At 44.6% G+C, this 23,280-nt stretch overlaps 1 protein-coding gene across 2 annotated transcripts; it reads right to left on the bottom strand.

Annotated features, from left to right (window-relative positions):
* Positions 1–943: 943 nt before the first annotated feature.
* Positions 944–23,102, bottom strand: LOC135506111 (14-3-3 protein zeta-like). Of its 2 annotated transcripts, none has more exons than XM_064925551.1 (6): positions 23,000–23,102; positions 20,843–21,291; positions 10,861–10,984; positions 6,553–6,716; positions 5,705–5,800; positions 944–2,305 (listed from the first exon to the last, which is right to left on the bottom strand). In XM_064925551.1, exons 2-6 carry the CDS (start codon positions 21,134–21,136, stop codon positions 2,249–2,251), a joined length of 735 nt encoding a protein of 244 aa, XP_064781623.1. In that variant the 5' UTR covers positions 21,137–21,291; positions 23,000–23,102; the 3' UTR covers positions 944–2,248. The 2 variants fall into 2 exon arrangements, with proteins under 2 accessions (XP_064781623.1, XP_064781624.1); XM_064925552.1 differs by having other exon boundaries at positions 22,994–23,095.
* Between the last annotated feature and the right edge of the window lie 178 nt (positions 23,103–23,280).

The raw sequence follows: 23,280 nt of genomic DNA, 5'->3' as shown, positions 1-23,280 counted from the left end.
TTTATTTTTGCCATTTACTGACAAGACAATGAAATAACCTAAATGATTATACAATTCCATTTGTTTGACATCTATTCCTGCACAAACGGACATTACGTAATAATCAGTGTCAAATTAAGTACAGTATGACGTACATTAAATTGGCGAACACTATTCTTGAAGCGATGTGAGATGGGCTCAAAAGCCAGCTATTTTCATTCTGAAGTCCCTAGTCTATTAATATGTCTGGGATTTAATGAGGCTACTGGGACATAGTATTCCCACTCTGTATGAGGATACTGTATGAACCTCATGCAGTCAGTTTAACCGGACACGTACTGTATTATCTTTGTCCCAAATGGCACCCTATTCCCTATTTAGCGCAGTACTATTGACTAGGACCCTGATCAAAAGTAATGCTGTATAGGGGAGGGTTTCCCAAACTTGGTTCTGGGGCCCACCATGGGTGAGTCTTGGTTTTTGACCTAGCATGACACAGCTGATTCAAATAAATGAAAGCTTGATGAGTTGGTTATTTGAATCAGTTGTGTAGTGCCAGGTCAAAAACCAAAACATACACTCGGGGGCCCCAAAACCCTGCTATAGATGTGATGTGTGCAGAGGGTCCTTGGTTCGAGGCGAGGGATGGAAGCTATACTGTTACACACAACCAAGTAAAACATGCTGTATAGCAGGGATCAACTAGATTCAACGAGCTGATTTTTTCTCGAGCGCATGGTAGTGGTGCCAGAGCAGAATTATATAAATTGGCCACAAGAAACCAACAGATTTGGCAAAAACTATAATTTCAAATATATTTGTATATGATCACACCTCTATGTGTGAGAATACTTTGGAACAGATTTCCAAAATATAAAATGACGTGGAACTTATTGCCTGGTGTTCTTAGTCATGTCCAACGAAACAAATTAATTGGGCTGTAAACACACTGTCTGCTCACAAATTATGGTTTACAAAATGTCATTTTTATTCATGTTACATAGGTGTTACATAACATCAGGGCATTAAACATTCTCACAAAGGTTTGGGGGCTACAATCAATGATTAGCAAAAACACTAGTGGTCTCAATCTCTAATGACAATCACTGGACAAACCAAACACCCTCTGACATGTGCACAAACCTGCAAAGAAAAGTACTGAACAAAAACGGGACTTTCTGTATGCAATATTGATTCCCCATTCCAGTGTACAGTGAACAAAATAATAAAGGGGCATGCATGCACTTATTCTATTGCCATTCCACATTCTTTTTTTTGTCTTAAAGTACCAACGTTTTATTGTCAGACATGCTACAAAGTAACACATTGAGGTGAATAATATAACTAGGAAGGAGTGTTTTATAACCGTGGAGGGAGAGACCTCATTACAAGAGCCCATGGATAGGACTTGCTCTGTTGACAGTTAACATCCCAAATAGCACCCTAATTCCTTCAATAGTGCACTACTTTACTTTAGTCCACAGCCCTAGTAGCCCTGGTCAAAAGTAGTGCACTATAAAGGTGATAGGGATGCAACCACTGGTTGGATAGCCCCCACAGATTCATAAAATACAGGTTTCAGGAGTGTTCAAGTTCCCAGGCAATTTGGATCCCAAATAGCACCCCATAACCTTTCATAGTGCATTACGTCTGACGAGGGCTCTGGTCAATACTAGTGCATTATAAAAAGGAAAAGGGTGCCATTTGGGATAAAGCCAATATGTCAGGTTGGCTTTCATGGGCCAGCAGGTGTTGACAGATGCAACTACCTAGCAACCTTTTTGGAAGACCAACACACAGGGGGACAGTGGAGGCAGCCAGAATTCCTGTCAAATTTGGGTCAGCTTGACATACCTTTCCCTCCCCACCATATGCCCAGGCTGCACGATACTTGCTGTTTGCAAATGGTCTTTTAAAGTTCAGAAAACCGATCTTTCTGGACACCCACATCCTATATTGTCACGTTGAACAGACAGTTAAAGTGAAGCGAATATTTTTTTAAAGCAGAAACTGCACATTAGGAAGGCCGGGACAAGCAAACTGAGGCATGGCGATAATATTATTTACTTAATTGAGCTTTTCTTCATACCAAAAAGCAGAGTCGTGGTGAAAACTAAAATGATTCATGTCACACACACTGCAGCTCCATTGTACGACAGGCATTCATTACTAGAATCATTTCAAGTGGAACAATAAGGAATGAAGGTGTAAAAATGATTGTTTTCCTCATTTTTGTTGTATTTCTTGGCGAGGGTTGACAGGGAGCATCTCAGTTCTCTCCATCTCCAGCCTCTGGCTCATCTGCTGCATTGTCAGACGTCCATAGCTGAAACACACAAGACAAAATACCATTAAACTGACAAGCATCTCAGATATCCAAAAGACCCTGCTGGAGGGAAGTCAGACAAAATGTACTGACTGTACCGTAAATCACTTTGGAATCAAGGGTCTACTAAATTGTAAACAGTGCATTCGAAAAGGATTCAGACCCCTTCACTTTTTCCCAATTGTTGTTACAGCCATATCTAAAATTGATAAAATGTTTTTCTCCATCACAATAACCCATAATGACAAAGCAAAAACAGGTTTAGAATCTCTCCAATTTCTTAAAAATAAATATGTACATAAGTATTCACACTCTTTACATTGTTGAAGCACCTTTGGCATTGATTACAGCCGCGAGTCTTCTTGGGTTTGACACACCTGTATTTGGGGAGTTTCTCCCATTCTTCTCTGCAGATCCTCTCAAGCGTCGTCAGGTTGGATGGTGAGCATCACTGCACAGCTATTTTCGGGCCTCTCCAGAGGCTGTTTGATCAGGTCTAGACCATTCAAGGACATTCAGAGACTTGTCCCGAAGCCACTCCTGCGTGGTCTTGGCTGTGTGCTTAGGGTCGTTGTCCTGTTGCAAGGTCAACCTTCGCCCCAGTCTGAGGTCCTGAGTGCTCTGGAGCGGGTCTTCATCAAGGATCCAGCTGTACTTTACTTCATTCATCTTTTGCTCGATCCTGACGAGTAGCCCAGTCTCGACAGCAAAAAATAAATAAAAACCATCCCCACAGCATGATGCTGCCACCACGATTCACAGTAGGGACAGTGCCAGGTTTCCTCCAGACGTGACACTTGGCATTCAGGCCAAAGAGTGCAATCTGTTTCATCAGACCAGAGAATCTTGTTTCTCATGGTCTGAGAGTCCTCCAGGTGCCTTCTGGCAAACTCCAAGCGGGCTGTCATGTGCCTTTTACTGAGGAGTGGCTTCCGTCTGGCCACTACCATAAAGGCCTGATTGGCAGTGCTGCAGAGATGGTTGTCCTTCTGGAAGGTTCTCCCATCTCCACAGAGGAACTCTGACAGAGCTCTAGAGTGACCATCGAGATCTTGGTCACCTCCCTGACTAAGGCCCTTCTCCCCCGATTGTCAAGTTTGGCCAGCTCTAGGAAAAGTCTTGGTGGCTCGAAACTTCTATTTAAGAATGGAGGCCTCTGTGTTCTTGGGGACCTTCAATGCTGCAGAAATGTTTTGGTACCTTTCCCCAGATCTGTGCCTCAACACAATCCTGTCTCGGAGTTCAACAGACAATTCCTTCGACCTCGCGGGTTGGTTTTTGTCTTGACATGCACTGTCAACTGTGGGACCTTACATAGACTTGTGTGTGCTTTTCCAAATCATGTCCAACCAATTGAAATTACCACAGGTGGACTCCAAGTTGTAGAAAGATCAAGAATGATCAATGGAAACAGACTGCACCCTGAGCTAAATTTCAAGTCTCATAGCAAAGGGTCTGAAAAATACATTTTCTCTTTGTATGTAAATTGAGGGGGAAAATGTCATCCATTTTAGAATAAGGCTGTAACGTAACAAAATGTGGAAAATGTGAAGGGGTCTGAAAACTTTCCGAATGCACTGCATGTGTGTTGTGTGTGTGTGTATATGTATATGTATACATACACACACACATACTGCTCAAAAATGTGAGTGAACACTAAAATAACACATCCTAGATCTGAATGAATGAAATATTATTATTAAATACTTTTTTCTTTACATAGTTGAATGTGCTGACAACAAAATCACACAAATTATCAATGGAAATCAAATTTATCAACCCATGGAGGTCTGGATTTGGAGTCACACTCAAAATTAAAGTGGGAAACCACACTACAAGCTGATCCAACTGTGATGTAATGTCCTTAAAACAAGTCAAAATGAGGCTCAGTAGTGTGTGTGGCCTCCACGTGCCTGTATGACCTCCCTACAACGCCTGGGCATGCTCCTGATGAGGTGGCGGATGGTCTCCTGAAGGATCTCCTCCCAGACCTGGACTAAAGCATCCGCCAACTCCTGGACAGTCTGTGGTGCAACGTGGCGTTGGTGGATGGAGCGAGACATGATTTCCCAGATGTGCTCAATTGGATTCAGGTCTGGGGAACGGGCAGGCCAGTCCATAGCATCAATGCCTTCCTCTTGCAGGAACTGCTAACACACTCCAACCACATGAGGTCTAGCATGGTCTTGCATTAGGAGGAATCCAGGGCCAACCGCACCAGCATATGGTCTCACAAGGGGTCTGAGGATCTCATCTCGGTACCTAATGGCAGTCAGGCTACCTCTGGCGTGCACATGGAGGGCTGTGCGACCCCCCAAAGAAATGCCAACCCACATCATGACTGACCCACCGCCAAACCGGTCATGCTGGAGGATGTTGCAGGCAGCAGAACGTTCTCCATGGCGTCTCCAGACTGTCACGTGCTCAGTGTGAACCTGCTTTCATCTGTGAAGAGCACAGTGCAACCAGTGGCGAATTTGCCAATCTTGGTGTTCTCTGGCAAATGCCAAACGTCCTGCACGGTGTTGGGCTGTAAGCACAACCCCCACCTGTGGACGTCGGGCCCTCATACCACCCTCATGGAGTCTGTTTCTGACCGTTTGAGCAGACACATGCACATTTGTGACCTGCTGGAGGTCATTTTGCAGGGCTCTGGCAGTGCTCCTCCTGCTCCTCCTTGCACAAAGGAGGAGGTAGCGGTCCTGCTGCTGGATTGTTGCTCTCCTACGGCCTCCTCCACGTCTCCTGATGTACTGGCCTGTCTCCTGGTAGCGCCTCCATGCTCTGGACACTACGCTGACAGACACAGCAAACCTTGCCACAGCTCGCATTGATGTGCCATCCTGGATGAGCTGCACTACCTGAGCCACTTGTGTGGGTTGTAGACTTCATCTCATGCTACCACTAGAGTGAAAGCACCGACAGCATTCAAAAGTGACCAAAACATCAGCCAGGAAGCTGAGGAACTGGTTATCACCTGCAGAACCACTCCTTTATTGGGGGTGTCTTGCTAATTGCCTATAATTTCCACCTGTTGTCTATTCCATTTGCACAACAGCATGTGAAATTTATTGTCAATCAGTGTTGCTTCCTATGTGGACAGTTTGATTTCACAGAAGTGTGATTAACTTGGAGTTGCATTGTGTTGTTTAAGTGTTACCTTTATTTTTTTGAGCAGTGTATATAAAATACCTATGCTCCACTTGGGTCAAATCCTTATATCATAGCTTGTCACTCAAAATGGCACTGGCTCCTGCTTGCCATTAAAATACTGAAATGAGATGCACATACACTAGACTGGTTGCAGTCACAGTGTCTGTGGGTGTATGGTGTGTGTGGGATGTGTTGATGAAGCGACCAATCCCGTGGCTCGGTGGGGGGAGGTCAGAGGATACTTACTGTGAGGTTGTCTCTAAGCAACTGCATGATGAGTGTACTGTCTTTGTACGAGTCTTCGCTCAGCGTGTCGAGCTCGGCGATGGCATCGTCGAAGGCCTGCGAAAACACAAGTAACAATGGTTGATATGCATATGAACAGGGAGATGAGGCAAAGATAGAGATGGACAGAAGACAGATGGCACATAATGCAGCTATGTGTGTGTGTGTGTGTTCACTGAGTAAACAAAACATTAAGAACACCTTATATTGAGTTGCAGCCCCCTCCCCATTTGCCCTCGGAACAGCCGCAATTCGTCGGCGGATGGACTCTACAAAGGTGTCGAAAGCGTTCCACAGGGATGCCGGCCCATGTTGACTACACAGTTGTGTCAAGTTGGATGTATTTTAGGTGCTAGACCATGCTTGATACACACAGGAAACTGCTGAGCGTGAAAAACCCAGCAGTGTTGCAGTTCTTGACACATTCAAACCATAACCAGTTCAAAAGGCACTTTTTTTAACACGTTTGTCTTGACAATTCCCCCTCTGAATGGCACACATACAAGCCATGTTGTAATTGTCTCAAGGCTTGCATTTATTTTAACCAGCCTCAGCTTCATCTACACTGATTGAAGTGGATTTAACTAGTGACATCAATAAGGGTCATAGCTTTTACCTGGTCAGTCTATATAATGGAAGGTAATGTTTTGTACACTCAGTGTATATAGAACACCCCATAATCTCACCCTATTCCTTATATAGAGCACGACTTTTGACCAAAGCCCCATAGGCCCGGTGTCAAAAGAAAGCACTATATAGGGGATCTGGTGCCGTTTGTGTGGGCTGCTGTGTTGTCTCATCATCCCTACCTGTTTGGCCAGTGAGCAGGCCTTCTCTGGAGAGTTGAGGATCTCGTAGAAGAAGACAGAGAAGTTGAGGGCCAGGCCCAGGCGGATGGGATGTGTGGGCTGCATCTCCTTCTTGCTGATGTCAAACGCCTCCTGGTACGAGTCTTGAGAGTTGGATATCGTCTCTGTGGAAAGGGGAGGAACCATTGAGATGGAGCTCCAACTCTAAAACATTGTCTACGTCCCAAATGGCACCCTATTACTTATATAGTACACTACTCTTCAAGGCCCATAGTCAAAAGAAGTGCTCTATTAAGGGAATAGGGTGCCATTTGGCACAGAACCAGTCTCATTACAAACTTTGTAAATTTGAAATATTACTCCTCCAGGTAGGCCTATCCATCATTGCTGCAAATGGGGTCACTTTCCTTTCCCTAGTCTGGCCACCGTAAGCATTTCTGAAAGCTAGGCTACATGAGGTAATGGGCTTATAAATATCCTTTGTTGAGCACCGGAGCTACATTACCGACGACAGGACGGTGGTAGTCAGAGACCTGGCAGTGTGGTGCCAGGACAACAACCTCCAACATCAGTAAGACAAAGTTGCTGATCGTGGATTACAGGAAACAGAGGGCTGAGCACGCCTCCATTCACTGGATGTCATAAGGTGAATTCACCAATTTGTAAGTCGCTCTGGATAAGAGCGTCTGCCAAATGACTTAAATGTAACGTAACATAGACGGAGAAGGTTGAGAGCTTCCTCAGTGTCCACATCACTAATGAACTACCATGGTCCACACACACCAACACAGTTGTGAAGAGGGCACGACAACACCCCTTACCCCTCAGTAGGCTGAAAAGATTTAGCATGGGCCCTCAGGTCCTCAAAAAGTTATACAGCTGCACTATCGAGAGCACCTTGACTGGCTGCATTAACGCTTGGTATGTCAACTGCTTGGCATCCAACCACAAGGCGCTTCAGGACCAGTACATTACTGGGGCCGAGCTCCCTGCCATCCAGGACTGTTATACCGGGCGCAGGTGGGTTTTGCACGAACCACATGCTGCTGCTACTGAGTATTCTCAGTCACTTCATTCCAAGTTATATGTACATATCTACCTCAAATTCCCTTGTACCCCTGCACATCGACTCGGCTATATACACACAGGGTAGCAGTACCAAGTTATATGTACATATCTACCTCAAATTCCCTTGTACCCCTGCACATCGACTCGGCTATATACACACAGGGTAGCAGTACCAAGTTATATGTACATATCTACCTCAAATTCCCTTGTACCCCTGCACATCGACTCGGCTATATACACACAGGGTAGCAGTACCAAGTTATATGTACATATCTACCTCAAATTCCCTTGTACCCCTGCACATCGACTCGGCTATATACACACAGGGTAGCAGTACCAAGTTATATGTACATATCTACCTCAAATTCCCTTGTACCCCTGCACATCGACTCGGCTATATACACACAGGGTAGCAGTACCAAGTTATATGTACATATCTACCTCAAATTCCCTTGTACCCCTGCACATCGACTCGGCTATATACACACAGGGTAGCAGTACCAAGTTATCGTTACTCATTGTTCATTATTAATGCGTTTTACTCTATTATTCCTCTATAACAAATGGAAGGGCCTGTAAATTAGGTGTAGACTAAGTGAAACTTGGTTGTTTACCAAGCACGTGACGAATAAAATCTGATTTTGATTTGAACAGTGCTATGGCATTTTCTAAGAACTACAATGTAACAAATAATCCCTGGATATGATACATGTGGATCAAGTTGCAAAGTCCCTGGCCTGGATGCCAAAATAAGCCGGCAAGCGTTAGGCTACTAACTAACGAGGCCTACATTTCAACATCCTCCCTCCCCTGTTCAAACCTCAGTTGGGGCGGTGCTGTAAGGGGAAAACCATGACACTAATTCTGTGCAGTCTCGTGTTCAGTGGCTGAGGCTTGCCAGGGAGGAGGCGGCTGGCAGATAACGCTCTCACTGGGGGGGGGGGGCATGGCAAGAGGAAAAGAGAGCGGGAGGCAAGGAGGGGAGAGAAGTATGGAGGGAAGGGAAAGAGGTATGGAGGGAGGGAAGGTAAAGAGGTATGGAGGGAGGGAGGGAAGGTAATCATGGATGGATGAGATAGGGAGACATGGGTGAGGGACGAGGGAGGGAAAGAACCCCGCAGCAGCAAGGAGAGAACATTCATATACCCATCACCACGTCCATAGCCCAAACTCACTCAGCCTGCATTAAACCAACAAGCTTGCATCCCCTGGAGCGAGAGGTCTGGATGGAGCTCCAGACACACACATTTGCTAGATGAGCTTGTTTTGAGATCAATGCGAGAGCTGCATGTAACCACTTGTGCACATTTGTTCGTATTCTTTGTTAGTTATTAGCCCAGTTACAGCTCATTTCTCGTCAGCAATGGGGGAGAGGTTGCTTCCTACAAGAGCACAAAAAGTGCATTTCTAGCCATCTATGGAAAGCAAGTCAGGTAAAGAGCTTTTTTTAAGTCTTAAAAAAGGGACAGTGCTGTATTTTGAGAAAGGCTTGAATAAGATAAGTAGCCAATAAGGGAAAGGGAGATAACTCGTCAGCTGTACAACAACGCATTCAACAGAAATGTACCTTCCGCGTTTAACCCAACCCCTCAACAATAGGCAGAGAGGAGCATCATTTGTCGGAGTCGCTGAAATAATGGCATGGGAATAATGTATTTTATTTTTTGTAAAGTGGTTTCTTGAATCAAACAACATTTTCAGTCAGCTTGTCTGAAGGACAAGTGGGCAAAAAAAAACAGGTTAATGTAAATCCCTCCATGTTTTTTTTAAGTCTCATGAATGTAGGCCTACATTGAAAACCACACATTGGCTGAATGATTAAAAAACAGCTTTTTAAAATGTTTTGGGATACACTTTCTCCATTGTTTTTTTTAAATGGTAGGCCACTGATAGGCCTACATTACGATCAAAATAGCCACAGTAGTCTACTTGGCCACTGTTCTAACTAACTTAAAAGCAGGTATAGCCTTAGTGGTCATAGTAAACGCGTGGCAGAAGACAGAATTTTCACAGTTCTTTTCACAGTGCGCGCAGCCGGCCCACAAATTTGCTTAGTCCCGAAGAATGATAAAACATTGCTTGGTAGCCTACAAAATATTGCTAAATAACCACCAAATACTTGGTGTCTTTATATAATAATTCCTTCCAGGACTTAATCAATGGCATCCTGTCAGTGATGACAGATCTAAAATTAATACAACCATTGCACATTAAGAAATATATTAAAAAGCAATGAGGCTGATGCAACCGATCAGACCATTCAGCTTAAAAATGTTGATACAGTTTTATTCCTTCATATTATAAGATCAACAATGTGCACATGGCTGTAGGCTACACAGGAATGGTCCAAACTGCAATTAGCGGGAACACTGTTCTCAAAAGCACACCACATGCGTGAGCGGTTTCATGTGACAGATGAAACCGTTAGAAATCAAGCCTCTAAACGTTAATTATTATTTGTCAACAGATGACTGCCATTTAGCCTAACTTTACGCAACCTGAAGTCTCATTAAAGTTAAGCTACATTTTCTGCTACCTCCCTCATGTCAGCATCGGTTTGGACATGAGGCTGTAGCAAATATGCATATCACCTACACATTGACATGGAGCCTTTTTTATTGATGTATATTAAAAAGAGATTTAGAATATTATTCCAATGTTGGCCCTTCTGGTCAGAGTAATTGTTAGTGATTTTTGGGGGGCATTGTCCTGTAGAAAAACAAATGATAGTGGGACTAAGCGCAAAATAGATGGGATGCATTCCAGGTGACTACCTCATGAAGCTGGTTGAGAGAATGCCAAGAATGTGCAAAGCTGTCATCAAGGCAAAAGGTGGCGACTTTGAAGAATCTCAAATATATTTTGATTAGTTTAACACTTTTTGGTTACTACATAATTCCATGTGTATAGTTGATGTCTTAACTAATATATTACAATGTAGAAAATGGTTAAAAAAAATAAAGAAAAACACTTGAATGAGTCAGTGTCCAAACATTTGACTGGTACTAAGGAGTGGGAGACAGCGAGGCCCATTGGAGCCAGCAGCCCAATAACTCCTGAGAGAGTAGATTTGAGTCCCAAACGACCCTCTATTCCCAATATAGTGCACTACTTTTGACCAAAACCCATTACTGTAGTGCACCTTATAGGGAATATGGGGCCATTTGGGTCATGGTCCAAAGTAGCGCACTATGTAGGGAACAGGGTGCCATATGGGACTTAGACTGGAGACCCACTTACCCTTCTTGTTGTCTCCAGAGGCCACCTCAGCCAGGTATCTGTAGTAGTCTCCCTTCATCTTCAAATAGAAGACTTTGCTCTCCGCATTAGGGGCATTTTCAATCAAATATTTGCTCAGCAGCCCCTGAGGGAGAAAACAGACGGGAGGAGAGTTCATTTAAATTTTACGAATTCCATGGGCACTTCCCAAATGGCACCCTATACACTACTTTATAGGGGTGCCATATGGGATGCATCCTATCACAAATAGCTAGATTTTTTTTTAACACCCATAAAAGTGTGACATTTGGCTTCATTCCATCTCATTGAAAACACCGTAATCTGCCTGCCTGCCTCGCACAAACACACGATGGAAGATGGGGGTTTTGTGCAACAACAAAACAGGATGTAGTAACTTTACTTTGATGCATCATTCGATTAGTTGAGGCATGAAAATCAGAGCATCTACAGTGGCATGCCTTAACTTCAGTTGCAAAAAGGGGCATCTCACTTTCGATCCCCATCAGTCATCCAAGCTGTACTCGATGGCTTCACCGTTGCCTCAATTTGTTGTGGGTGTAACACAAAAACAGGTTGTGGTGGCATTCACATAACACCGGTACGAAACAATGAGCACTCTACAGCCAGCTTCCTGTGTGAGCCAAACGCCTCTCCACTTCCTTTTAACAGCCGAAGACAATAGTCCTGCCTAGAGACCACGTGTGACAGGTAGCCTGGTCCCACAAGTTTGTGTCCTTGTCTCCTCCATTGCCGTCATTGGCACGTCAAACTTGTTTCACGTGGCAATGAGTGACAGAGTTGGCATGGCAGCACAAACGCTGGGTCTAAGACTACACGTGTGGCATGGTAACAGCTAACCAGTTGCCTGCTCCCTGTGGAGGTCAGGAGTTCCACATGGAGAGGCCACTGTTAAGCCTAAAGGAAGGAAATACAAAGGAGGTTTAATCTGGGTCCAAAGGAAACACTGGCCTGAACCCGGGTTAACTCAGTGAAAGATGCTGAGGCATAGATAGAACCCAGTGGAAGGCTTGAGTGAAGGTGATACCATCCACAAGCTGCCGTTCATGCTGGCTCTCTAATACCCGATTATCAGCTCGGCATGGGCTGACGACAACCTGAGTGAGAGGCACTTACAGGCAACTATACTCTGCCCTACCAACTGTTCAGTGAGATGACATAATACTGCTATAGATATGGACAGCCAGAGGGGAGAGTACAGCTTAACTGCTGCTTGTTCTGAGAAGTCACTTGCTTAAAGCATGTTTCAGCCGAGCAGCCAACCCAGGAACAGGGTTGGACCGGCCACCATTTCCACTGCGTGGCATCACCACCAACATGGAGGAAGGGGCACTCCTGTGTCCTCAGCAGCCACAGCAGTTTGTGGCTGTTAGTAGCAGGCCAGTGAAGCAGAGGTCCCTCTCCTCACAGGCTCAAGGCATGATTTAGTACCGCTGACCATTTTACCAAGCAAAAATAAAAACCTCAATCCAGCATGACAGTTATAGTGAAGAGCGTACTTGTAGATCCCTCAAAACGAACATGACGGGTCAAGAATTATATAGACCACTTCTCTGCCTTCATCCACTATGGGTGAGTTCCAAATGACACCCAATTTCCCATTTAGTGCACCACATTTGGTCAGGACCTATAGGACTCTGGTCAAAAGTAGTGCACTATGTAGGGAATAAGGTGCCATTTGGGTCAACTCTAGTGGGAGGATGGGAATCAGGACAGAAGTCCCCTTTCCTCCACCTGTCGTCGGCAGCAACGTTGTCGCATCAAAACATGTGCTCAGACATTCAGTATGTGTATCAAATGGTACCCTATATAGTGCACTACTTTTAAACAGGGGCCCTATGGGTGTGCACTATAGGATGCCATTTTAGACATCCATTTAAAAAGACAGATAGCAAAAGAGCTGGGCCCTGTCATGTCCCTAACCATAGGCTAGCTTTCTCTTTTCCTCTGCACCACAAAAAGTTAGCCACTGGGGCTATTTTACCACACACACACACTGATGCAGGGACTGGTTTGAGTTTACTTTACAGTCTATAAAAATGTATTTCAATGTTAGGTTTGTTAAATGTGATACGTAACTCTGGCGTGTATGTCAGTTATAGTTTACTCCGTTTCCTACATGAGTCATCGCTCGCGCTCATCCTTTTTGCCGCTAACCACACAAAGCCCTGCCCCGTCACTCAATGAGAGAGCAGTTGCTCAACGACAGTCACAAGCATTTTGTTGACGTTCACTTTGCATGGTCAGATGGACACAATGTTGGTGAAAGAATGCTTATGGAAAGCAGCATAACTACACTATTATTGTGTGGTGTCTTACTATATGCAAACTACTGTTTGCCAGTTTCTTTTCTTAGCAGGGTGTTTCTAAATCAAAATTAAGGAGCAACAAAATAACAGTAGCGAGGCCATATACAGGGGGTACCATTACAGAGTCAATGTGCGGGGTTAGTCAAGGTAATATGTACATGTAGAGTTATTAAAAAAGTGACGATGCATAGATAAACAGAGTAGCAGCAGGGTAAAGGGGGGGGCAATGCAAATAGTTTGGGTAGCTATTTCATTAGATGTTCAGGAGTCTGGCCTTCTAGACAGCGTTGCAAAGAAAAAGCCATCTCAAACTGGAAAATAAAAATAAAAGATTAAGATGGGCAAAAGAACAGACACTGGACAGAGGAACTCTGCCTGGAAGGCTAGCATCCTAGAGTTGCCTCTTTACTGTTGATGTTGAGACTGGTGTTTTGCGGGTACTATTTAATGAAGCTACCAGTTGGGGACTTGTGAGGCATCCGTTTCTCAAACTTGACACCAATGTGCTTGTCCTCTTACTCAGTTGTGCACCGGGGCCTCCCACTCCTCTCTCTATTCTGGTTAGAGCCAATTTGCGCTATTCTGTGAAGGGAGTAGTACACAGCGCGATATGAGATACTCAGTTTCTCGCATGGAATAGCCTACATTTCTGAGAAGAATAGACTGACGAGTTTCAGAAGAAAAGGTCTGTTTCTGGCCATTTTGAGCCTGTAATCAAACCCACAAATGCTGATGCTCCTGATACTCAACTAGTCTAAAGGCTGCCAGTTTTATTGCTTCTTTAATCATAAGTTTTCAGCTGTGCCAATATAAATGCAAAAGGGTTTAATGATCAATTAACCTTTTAAAATTATGAACTTGGATTAGCTAACAGCGTGCCATTGGAACACAGGAGTGATGGTTGCTGATAATGGGCCTCTGTACACCTATGTAGATAATCCATTAAATCTGCCATTTACAGCTACAATAGTCATTTAAAACAATGTATTTTTTCAAAAACAAGAACATTTCTAAGTGACCCCAACCTTTTAAACGTTAGTGTACATGTAGGTTGAGTTAGTGACTATGCATAGATAAACTGAGTAGCAGCAGCGGAAACGGGGGGGGGGGGGGGGCATTGCAAATAATCTGGGTAGCCATTTCATTAGATGTTCAGCAGTCTTATAGCTTGGGGGTAGAAGCCTCTTGGACCTAGACTTGGCACTCCGGTATCACTTGCCGTGCTGTAGCAGAGAGAACAGTCTGACTGGGGTGACAGGAGCCTTTTACAATTTTTAGGACCTTCAAGACACCGCCTGGTATATAGGTCCTGGATGGCAGGAAGCTTGGCACCAGTGATGTACGGGGCAGTACGCACTACCGAGCAGTAGGCACTGCCGAGTAGTTGCCATATCAGGCAGTGATACAACCAGTCAAGATGCTCGATGGTGCAACTGTAGAACCTTTTGAGGATCTGAGAACCCATGCCAAATCTTTTCAGTCTCCTGAGGAGGGATAGGTTGTCATTCCCTCTTCACAACTGTCTTGGCATTCTTGGACCATGTTAGTTTGTTAGGGGCATTCTCAGTCCTTTTCCTGTAGTCCACAATCAACTCCTTTGTTTTGATCACGCTGAGGGAGAGGTTGTTGTCCTGCCACCACACGGCCAGGTCTCTGACCACCTCCCTATAGGCTGCGTCGGTGAGCAGGCCCACAACTGTTGTGTCATCTGCAAACTTGGTGTTGGAGTCATGCCTGGCCATGCAGTCATGAGTGAACAGGGAGTACAGGAGGGGACTGAGCATGCACCCGAGGGGCCCGTGTTGAGAATCAGCATGGCGGATGTGTGTTGTTACCTACCCTTATCCTTGGAAGTCCAGGATACAGTTGCAGAGGGAGGTGTTTAGTCCCAGGGTCCTTAGCTTAGTGATGAGCTTTGAGGGCACTATGGTGATGAACGCTGAGCTGTAATTAATGAATAGCATTCTCACAGATGTTCCTTTTGTCCAGGTGGGAAAGGGCAGTGTGGAGTGCAATAGAACCTGCATCATTTGTGAATCTGTTGGGGCGGTATGCAAATTGGAGTGGGTCTAGGGTTTCTGGGATAATGGTGTTCATGTTAGCCATGACCAGCCTTTCAAAGCACTTCATGATGGGAGTGCTACGGGTCAGTAGTCATTTAGGCAGGTTATCTTAGTGTTCTTGAATACAGGGACTATGGTGGTCTGCTTGAAACATGTTGGTATTACGGACAGGGGTTGAAACCGTCAGTGAAGACACTTGCCAGTTGATCAGATGCTCGGAGTACACGTCCTGGTAATCCGTCTGGCCCTGCAACCTTGAATGTTGACCTGTTTAAAAGGTCTTACATTGGCTGCGGCAAGCGTGATCACATAGTATTACGGAACAGCTGGGGCTCTCATGAATGCTTCAGTGTTGCTTGCCTTGTAGGTTTGTGTCACTGGACAGCACGCGGCTGTGATTCCTTTTGTAGTCTTATAGTTTGCAAGCCCTGCCACATCCGACGAGCTTCGGAGCCGGTGTAGTATGATTCAATCTTAGTTCTGTATTGACACTTTGCCTGTTTGAGGGTTCGGAGGACATAGTGGGATTTCTTATAAGTTCGCTTGCTGCATGAAGTAAGAAACATTAATTAGGGTCACCTGGAAACAGTGAACAGCACTTTGGTTCCAACCTTATCAATAATTCCTCACTGGCTTGTCACGTAGAGTAGGCCAGAAGGCTGAACTGAAAAACCTTACCTCTATCAAATAAAAAGATGGTGGAGCCGCAAAAGTATTTCTGTGCAAGGGTGTTTATTTACATAGTGAATCCGGAAGAAAAACAGTACTGCCATCCAAACTACACATTAAGGGGACAACTTTTAAACAGCTCAAACCAAAATGGTTCCCCCTTGAACTGAGAGACTCCTTTTGTAGGGGAAGCCTCTCCCACCAGAACATACCCAGTACGAATTAATTAAGCAATTACCTTCATCAAAGCCTACATTTTCCACTCAGCTAAACAATGAATTATATACATTGCAACACATTTCTCATGATACAATAAACCAATAACACATTTACAAAATCCCATCCATGCTGACAGAGTCTTCCAATATGCTCATTCACATGAACAAGCCAGTCGGGACAGGCACTACAAAGCCAGCCCGATTACCGTAGCTCTGGTCCTTATCCCAGCATACCCGGAAGCTACAGACAGAGGAACAGAACCAAACAAACAACGCACTCATCCATAACATTGACAAGTACAATAAACATTGCTTTAATTAAACATGAAAGCTTGTCTGTATATTCTTTATACCAGAAACTGTTACTGACGGGAGGTAAGATTTTTTTTATTTCACCTTTATTTAAACAGGTAGGCTACTTAAGAACAACTTCTCATTTACAACTGCGACCTGGACAAGAAAGCAAAGCGGTCTGACAAACACAGTTACACATGGAATAAACAAACACAGTCAATAACACAATAGAGAAAAAGTCTATAGACAGTGTGTGTAAATGAAGTGAGATAAAGGAGGTAAGGCCATAGTGGCGAAATAAATACAATTTAGCAATTAAACACTGGAGTGATAGAAGTGCAAGTGGAGATACTGGGGTGCAAAGGAGCAAAACATTAACAGTATGGGGATGAGGTAGTTGGATGGGCCTTTTACAAGTATTGTGATCTGTGAGCTGCTCTGACAGCTGGTGCTTAAAGAAGAATTGGCTTTGGGGGTGACCAGTGAAATATACCTGCTGGAGCGCGTGCTGCTATGGTGACCAGTGAGCTGAGATAAGGCGGGGCTTTACCTAGCAAAGACTTGTAGATGACCCGGAGCCAGTGGGTTTGGCGACGAATATGAAGCGAGGGCCAGCCAACGAGAGCATACAGGTCGCAGTGGTGGGTGGTATATGGGGCTTTGGTGACGAAACGGATGGCACTGTTAGCTGAATAGTGTTGGAGGCTATTTTGTAAATTACATCACCGAAGTTAAGGATTGATAGGATAGTCAGCTTTATGAGGGTGTGTTTGACAGCATGAGTTAAGGATGCTTTGTTGCGAAATAGGATGCCGATTCTAGATTTAATTTTGGATTGGATATGCTTAATGTGAGTCTACAGTCTAACCAGACACCTAGGTATTTGTAGATAGTGAAGTTAATGTTGGTCAACAACCAAGATAACGGAGCTGATAACGGAGCAGGGAGGCGGATGAGTCAACAGGTTCCGCACATTTTTATATGGCTCTTGTATCTCTGCAGCAGATATATAGTAAGCAATATGTTTGTAAAATCGAATTGCAATTCAATCGCATTATCGAATCGCAGTGAGATCAAATTGTGAGGTCCCCGGCAAATCCCAGCCCTACTATCCATGGTGGTCAGATCAAACGAACAGCATGCACGATGATCACAAGAGAAGTAGGCCTATATGGTAAAGAAGGTTATTGGTACCATACACAATAATACTGAGACTCCAGTATATCAGCAGCTGTAATCATTCTGCATAGTTATCCATCACCCGAGTGGCACAGCAGTCTAAGGCACTGCTTCTCAGTGCAAGAAGCTTTCACTACAGACCCTGGTTCAATTCAAGACTATCACAACTGCCGTGATTGGGAGTCCCATCGGGTGGCACACAATTTGCCCAGCGTCGTCTGGGTTAGGCTTTGGCCGGGAAGGCTGCCATGGTAAAAAGGAATGTTCTTAACTGACTTGCCTAGTAAAATAAAGGTAAAATAAAATCAAACTTTGGTTGAGTTTGTAAGAGTTCATAAGCTTACCGTAGGTTACACAAATGACCTACAATAATCAAGACAGAGGGCCACTGGAGAGTGTAGGGTACTAGCCCAGAGGCGCCCCATGTAGAGGGCACTGGCCCCGTAAAGCAGGGCGCTTTAACAGATGGCCAGTGCAGAATTAGAGCACCCAGATGTGGCTCAGTGTGCGCGCAAGCTCAGTGCTGAGCCTGCCACACCAGCACACCCTCAATGGACATCCGTCTATCAGGGTCACAGCTTCCTATACAGGAAGTGACAGCAGGATAATGCCATATGTGTAGTTTATTTTTAAAGGAGAGTTTCACTTAACCATACGAGGCTATTGGACAGGCATAGATCTAGAAGGGAGACATTGGATGAAGGGTGGAGACTGGGATTGAACCCTGGTCCTCGTGGGGAGGAGTGTACGCATGGCTTGTGCCCTGAGGGTCACCCACTTGATCAAGGCTCTGCAAGCCATGTGTGTAGGTTAAGTTCAGGGTCTGTGTGGACGAGAGCTTGGCTTGCGTAGATCAAAGGGTGTTGAGTAGAGGATGGACTTATCTGGAATACTAATGAGCGGCTTTAATCCACCAGAGTGATTGATCTAAGCCTGATCTACAAGAGACAATATAAGTGAGCTTTTCCTCTATCACCAAACATCTAGCTAATGTACAATAAGTGTGTCTGGACAACTGTGAAAGCCACATGTGCTCAGGACTCGTGTGCCTGTCTACCTGCTACATGTTCAATGTTTCAGACACAGCCTGTTGAATGAAGTCACTGCCACAAGTCCCCCTTTTGACAGGAAACCACTCTTCCTCTGTGTCAAGGATGTGCATCAGGTTCTGTATCAAACTATAGCCTGGCTTTTGGAACCGATCCATCCCCTTTCCTTTGAGGCCCAGGTCTGCATTCCAAACGACATATTCCCCATAGGGCCCTGGTCAAGAGTAGTGAACTATATAGGGGATAGGGTGCCATTAGGGACGCAGACCCCGATGTGGAGGACACCTCCTGTTCGGAGGGATAAACTGAACAATACAGTTAGACGTCGTGCAAACATCTCTTAATCTGCCAACAGCACTGATATCTCTGCCCTATTTAGAGTAAGGCGGCCACATACATTCTTTACACACGCGGTTATTGTGCTGGTTGAGTAGTTAACACTAGAGAATAGAGTACTACATTAAAGCTGAATACAGTGAGCCCACGGGAAGGTCATGAACTACCAATGAGAAACTAAATCTTGGTTTTACGCATTGGGCAAGTATATCAAGAACGCCAAATAAGCTCTGACAAAAGGTGGCGAGGGCCGATACTTAAAATAAATAAACAAGTGATACTGGCAAGAGCAGAGTGGAATTAAGAGTAAATTAGCCTTGTTTGACATTTAGCCCATAGCCTCTGTACAATTTGGATGTCAAACAGCAGTATTTGTTAAAGTGGATGAACACTAGGGGCGGTGACATGTAATCTGAGAGAGATTACAGGTGCTGTCTTTCACCATGGCCACACCTACTCAAACCCTACAGCCAGGTGCAACAATACACTTTCCCATAGTGGCAGTAGATGGGACACTGGGAGCAAACAGGTCAGGTAACTTCCAGCTAACACACGTTATGGGGTCTCAAATGGCACCCTATTCCATATTTAGTGCACTACTGTAGAGCAGGGCCCTACGGGCTGCCATTTCAGATGCAACCATGGCCTTCTGTTGAACAAAGAACTGAGGGACAGCAAAGGCAACAGGATCCACCAGATAGGGTTGGGGGATATGACCAGCCCATGACAGCCAAACTTACGGAGTTGATCCCCAAAATAGTGTTCCCTACTACATGGGAAGGAAGGTGTGTGCTTAAAATGAGTTCAGTTCCACAGGAAATGCATGAAACAACCATCCTGTACAAGAGCAAAAATAAAATGTCCTTGGATTGAAAAAAAAAGACAGGGGGGCACACATTCTCAAAATGTAGTAGTAACAGAATTGTTACAGCGCTGTCAGTCATTTGCCAATATTATCAGTAGCAGAGGTCAAAAAAATAAAAATAATGTTTTACGCGTTATCATATCTAGATGCTGTAACATCTCCACTGGAGGCCCAGTTCACTGGCTGCTGCTCTGCCTTATTGATCTGGCATATCAAACTCAAGCGGACAATCAAACTAAACCACAAGAGTCTGCCAAGTAAAAGTAGAGCCTTTTACGTGAACATTTGCCATAGCCTTTGACTCAGAATGTCTGACTGTTCTGTTGACAACCCCAATAAACTATTCAGTGAAATTTAAAGGAGGAAAGAAAGAGGTGCTGCCTGCCGTACGACACATTATTGAATGGGAGCAGCAGTGGAAAGGGGAGGTCATGCCACTTCACCACTGTGGCTCAGAATCAATTGGGGCAGACTTTCTGCATAGTTTCAGATAAACGTCACAAATAGAAGCATTGCAATGTCAAAGTCCATGAATGAGGGACTTAAGACAGCGCCATTGTGCACTACTAGTAAATAGATTTTCATACAGAGGGGGATACCACTACTCAGTCAACCGAATCACCATTTCATTCCCCAAGAAAAGGAATGGATGACAGCTTATTTTGCATTTCAGTTTCTCAAATCAAGAGCCCATTGGTAATTGTATGAATCCTGTTGTGTTAAGCTACCATCTATCCAAGTTGGTGCCGCCCTCAGCCTCACAGAAACATAGTGTGTTGGTGATTCTATCAATCAAGCTTTTTATAACACAAGTGACCTCGTTTGCTGCTTGTGCTGAGCCTACAGGCTGAGACGGTTTATTGCTGTCGTCACCGAATATCTGTCCTCAATTTACAGCAGAGAATATGAACGAGGTAAATCAAATGTGGCTCTCTCAAAGCCATGCATGCCCATACTGGCTAGAAGAAATACATTAACTCACCAATACATCGTTGCAGATGTCTCGTAATTCTGTCTCCACCTTCTCCCGGTACTCCTTGACCATCTGAAGCTTCTTGTCGCTGCCCTCTGTCTTCTGCTCGATGGCGGAGATGACCCGCCATGCAGACCTCCGGGCCCCGACAACATTCTTGTAGGCGACCGAGAGAAGGTTCCTCTCCTCGCATGACAGCTCTGCACCCTTCTCCGTTACCTCCTTCATGGACGAAGCCATGTCGTCGTAACGCTCTGCCTGCTCGGCCAGCTTGGCTTTCTGAATCAGCTCCGTTTTATCCATGTTTGTGAGTTATCGTATGTTCAAACTGTCGCTTGCAGTTTCAAAGAAAGTCCGAAGATGTGAGAAGGGGACAACGGTGTGGGGATAGATCGTGTATAACAATAGTTCTAATCTTTGGGCAGGTGGGTGGAGGTACAGGTATGTTATCCAGACACCTGGGGAAGAAAATTTGATTGTTTAGAATGGTCAATGCATGCACACCTTGTAAGGCCGTTTGGTTGGCTAGCTAGTCAACTCAGTTCACCTGTAACAAAAATAAATCAATTCAATAACTTGTTAAGATAACATTAGCTAGCTGGGATACCGAACTGCCTTGCCTAGGAGATGGGAAACGCCATTTAAATGGTACTAATGCCCATTGTGTAAGTTGCCCATGAGTCGTCAATGGGCCGCACGGTGCAACGTGGACGATTCTGAGCTCTCATTCAAGGAGTCAACTGGGCGCTAGCTCCAAAAAAAAAAAACATTAGCATGAATTTCATGAAAAAGTACAACAATACAAATCTTTTCAGAGATGTGAGAATTAACATGCTCTCTATAATATTGTAGATTTGGAATAACCACATTATGTACTTTCGAGGAAAATGGGAAGGTTTCGCGACTCATATCCTGATTGAGAAGGGATTGCGCAATGGTTAGTTTAGCACCCGCGTAACGCACCATGACACGATTGGTCGACAGTCTGCTGGGTGGGGCATTATACGTTTCTTCATACATTTCCCAGTGGGATTCTTATCTCCTCCATTCTCTAATATCTCTGATTATACCATAATGAACACGGAGCCAGATGTCTCACCGGATGTATAAATCTGAAGCATCTGGTTGGAATTTCCACTCCACAACAAATATGGTGAGGAGAGGAAGATCAGTGGCCGGCAGTGTTACGAATAGACTGCACTAAGTTATGTATATAATGTTTTTTCTGGTTTCAAACTATTGTTTACAAGGCGTGCAAGTGCACAAACACACTAAACAGAGCAGGCATTTCATAAAGGAAATAGGCATACTAGAACGTGCCAAAAGGATTTCACTAACTACTGCTTGGCTCTGCCCAACTCCTTGCCTGTTCACGCCACTATGCTTAATTTGCTCCCATTGAAAACGACACAGGTGAACCATCTTGGGTTAGTTATAAATATCTTTGGATATACCTTCACTTTTCTGCTAGTTAGCTAAAGTAACATACTCTTCTAATTAGTTGCGAAGGGAAGTTCACGAGGGGCTCAGCAGTCTAAGGCACTGCATCTCAGTAGTAGGGGCGTCACTACAGACCCTGGTTCAATCCCGGGCTGTAATCACAACCGGCCGTCATCGGGAGTCCCTTTGGGCGGCACACAATTGGCCCAGCGTCGTCCGGGTTAGGGGAGGGTCCTCCCGGGGTAGGCCGACATTGTAAAATAAGAATGCGTTCCTAACTGACTTACCTAGTTAAATACAAAAAAGGTACAAAAATAAAAGCGCATTCAGCACTTGCCTAGCTAACAGACAGTTAATGGTTGGAGGACTGATATGTTGTAACTCAATACTTGTTCACGAGTTAACATCCTAGCCGCTACAACTGCTGCTTTCTCGTTAAAATCAAGTGTGTTGGTTTCGCTATGGTTTGCCCCGTGTCGTTTTGCCCTGACGGCGAATGCTAACTAGCTTGCTTGCTTGACTAACCCCGCGCGACACAGAATGAATCGTTTTTATGAAGCACCACTGCACCGGCGACCAAACGACATCGTATACTAACTATCCATAGACAGTTGACATTTCCTTACAAATTTAGAACAATCGAACTTCATGTTAAATGTAATGACCTACACATTAATTTCCAAGATTTAAAGAAAAAAAATGTTAATATATTTCCCCAACCTTTACCTGGTTCCAATCCGCCACTCCGAGTAAATACCTTACGAAGATATTTGGGCAGGGAAATAATCTATGCCTTCAACCAAATCAGACCAACGGGCGTGTCTAACAAAACGGTAGCCCAATGAGAACCCGTCTTTGAGACGGATCAACCAACACAGTTAAAACAAGAATCAATAGGATGATAGCGCGGGGGAAGAGGCGGGCTTTGAGGCCACGGGGTTTCCTCAAATTAAAGCAAGGGAGAAGACGTCATCATTACCATGGATATCTAACACTTTTCCACATCA

This window comes from Oncorhynchus masou, chromosome 19 (assembly GCF_036934945.1).
Source record: "Oncorhynchus masou masou isolate Uvic2021 chromosome 19, UVic_Omas_1.1, whole genome shotgun sequence".
Classification (NCBI taxonomy): Eukaryota; Metazoa; Chordata; class Actinopteri; order Salmoniformes; family Salmonidae; genus Oncorhynchus; species Oncorhynchus masou.
This window is presented reverse-complemented; position numbering and strand designations above follow the sequence as displayed.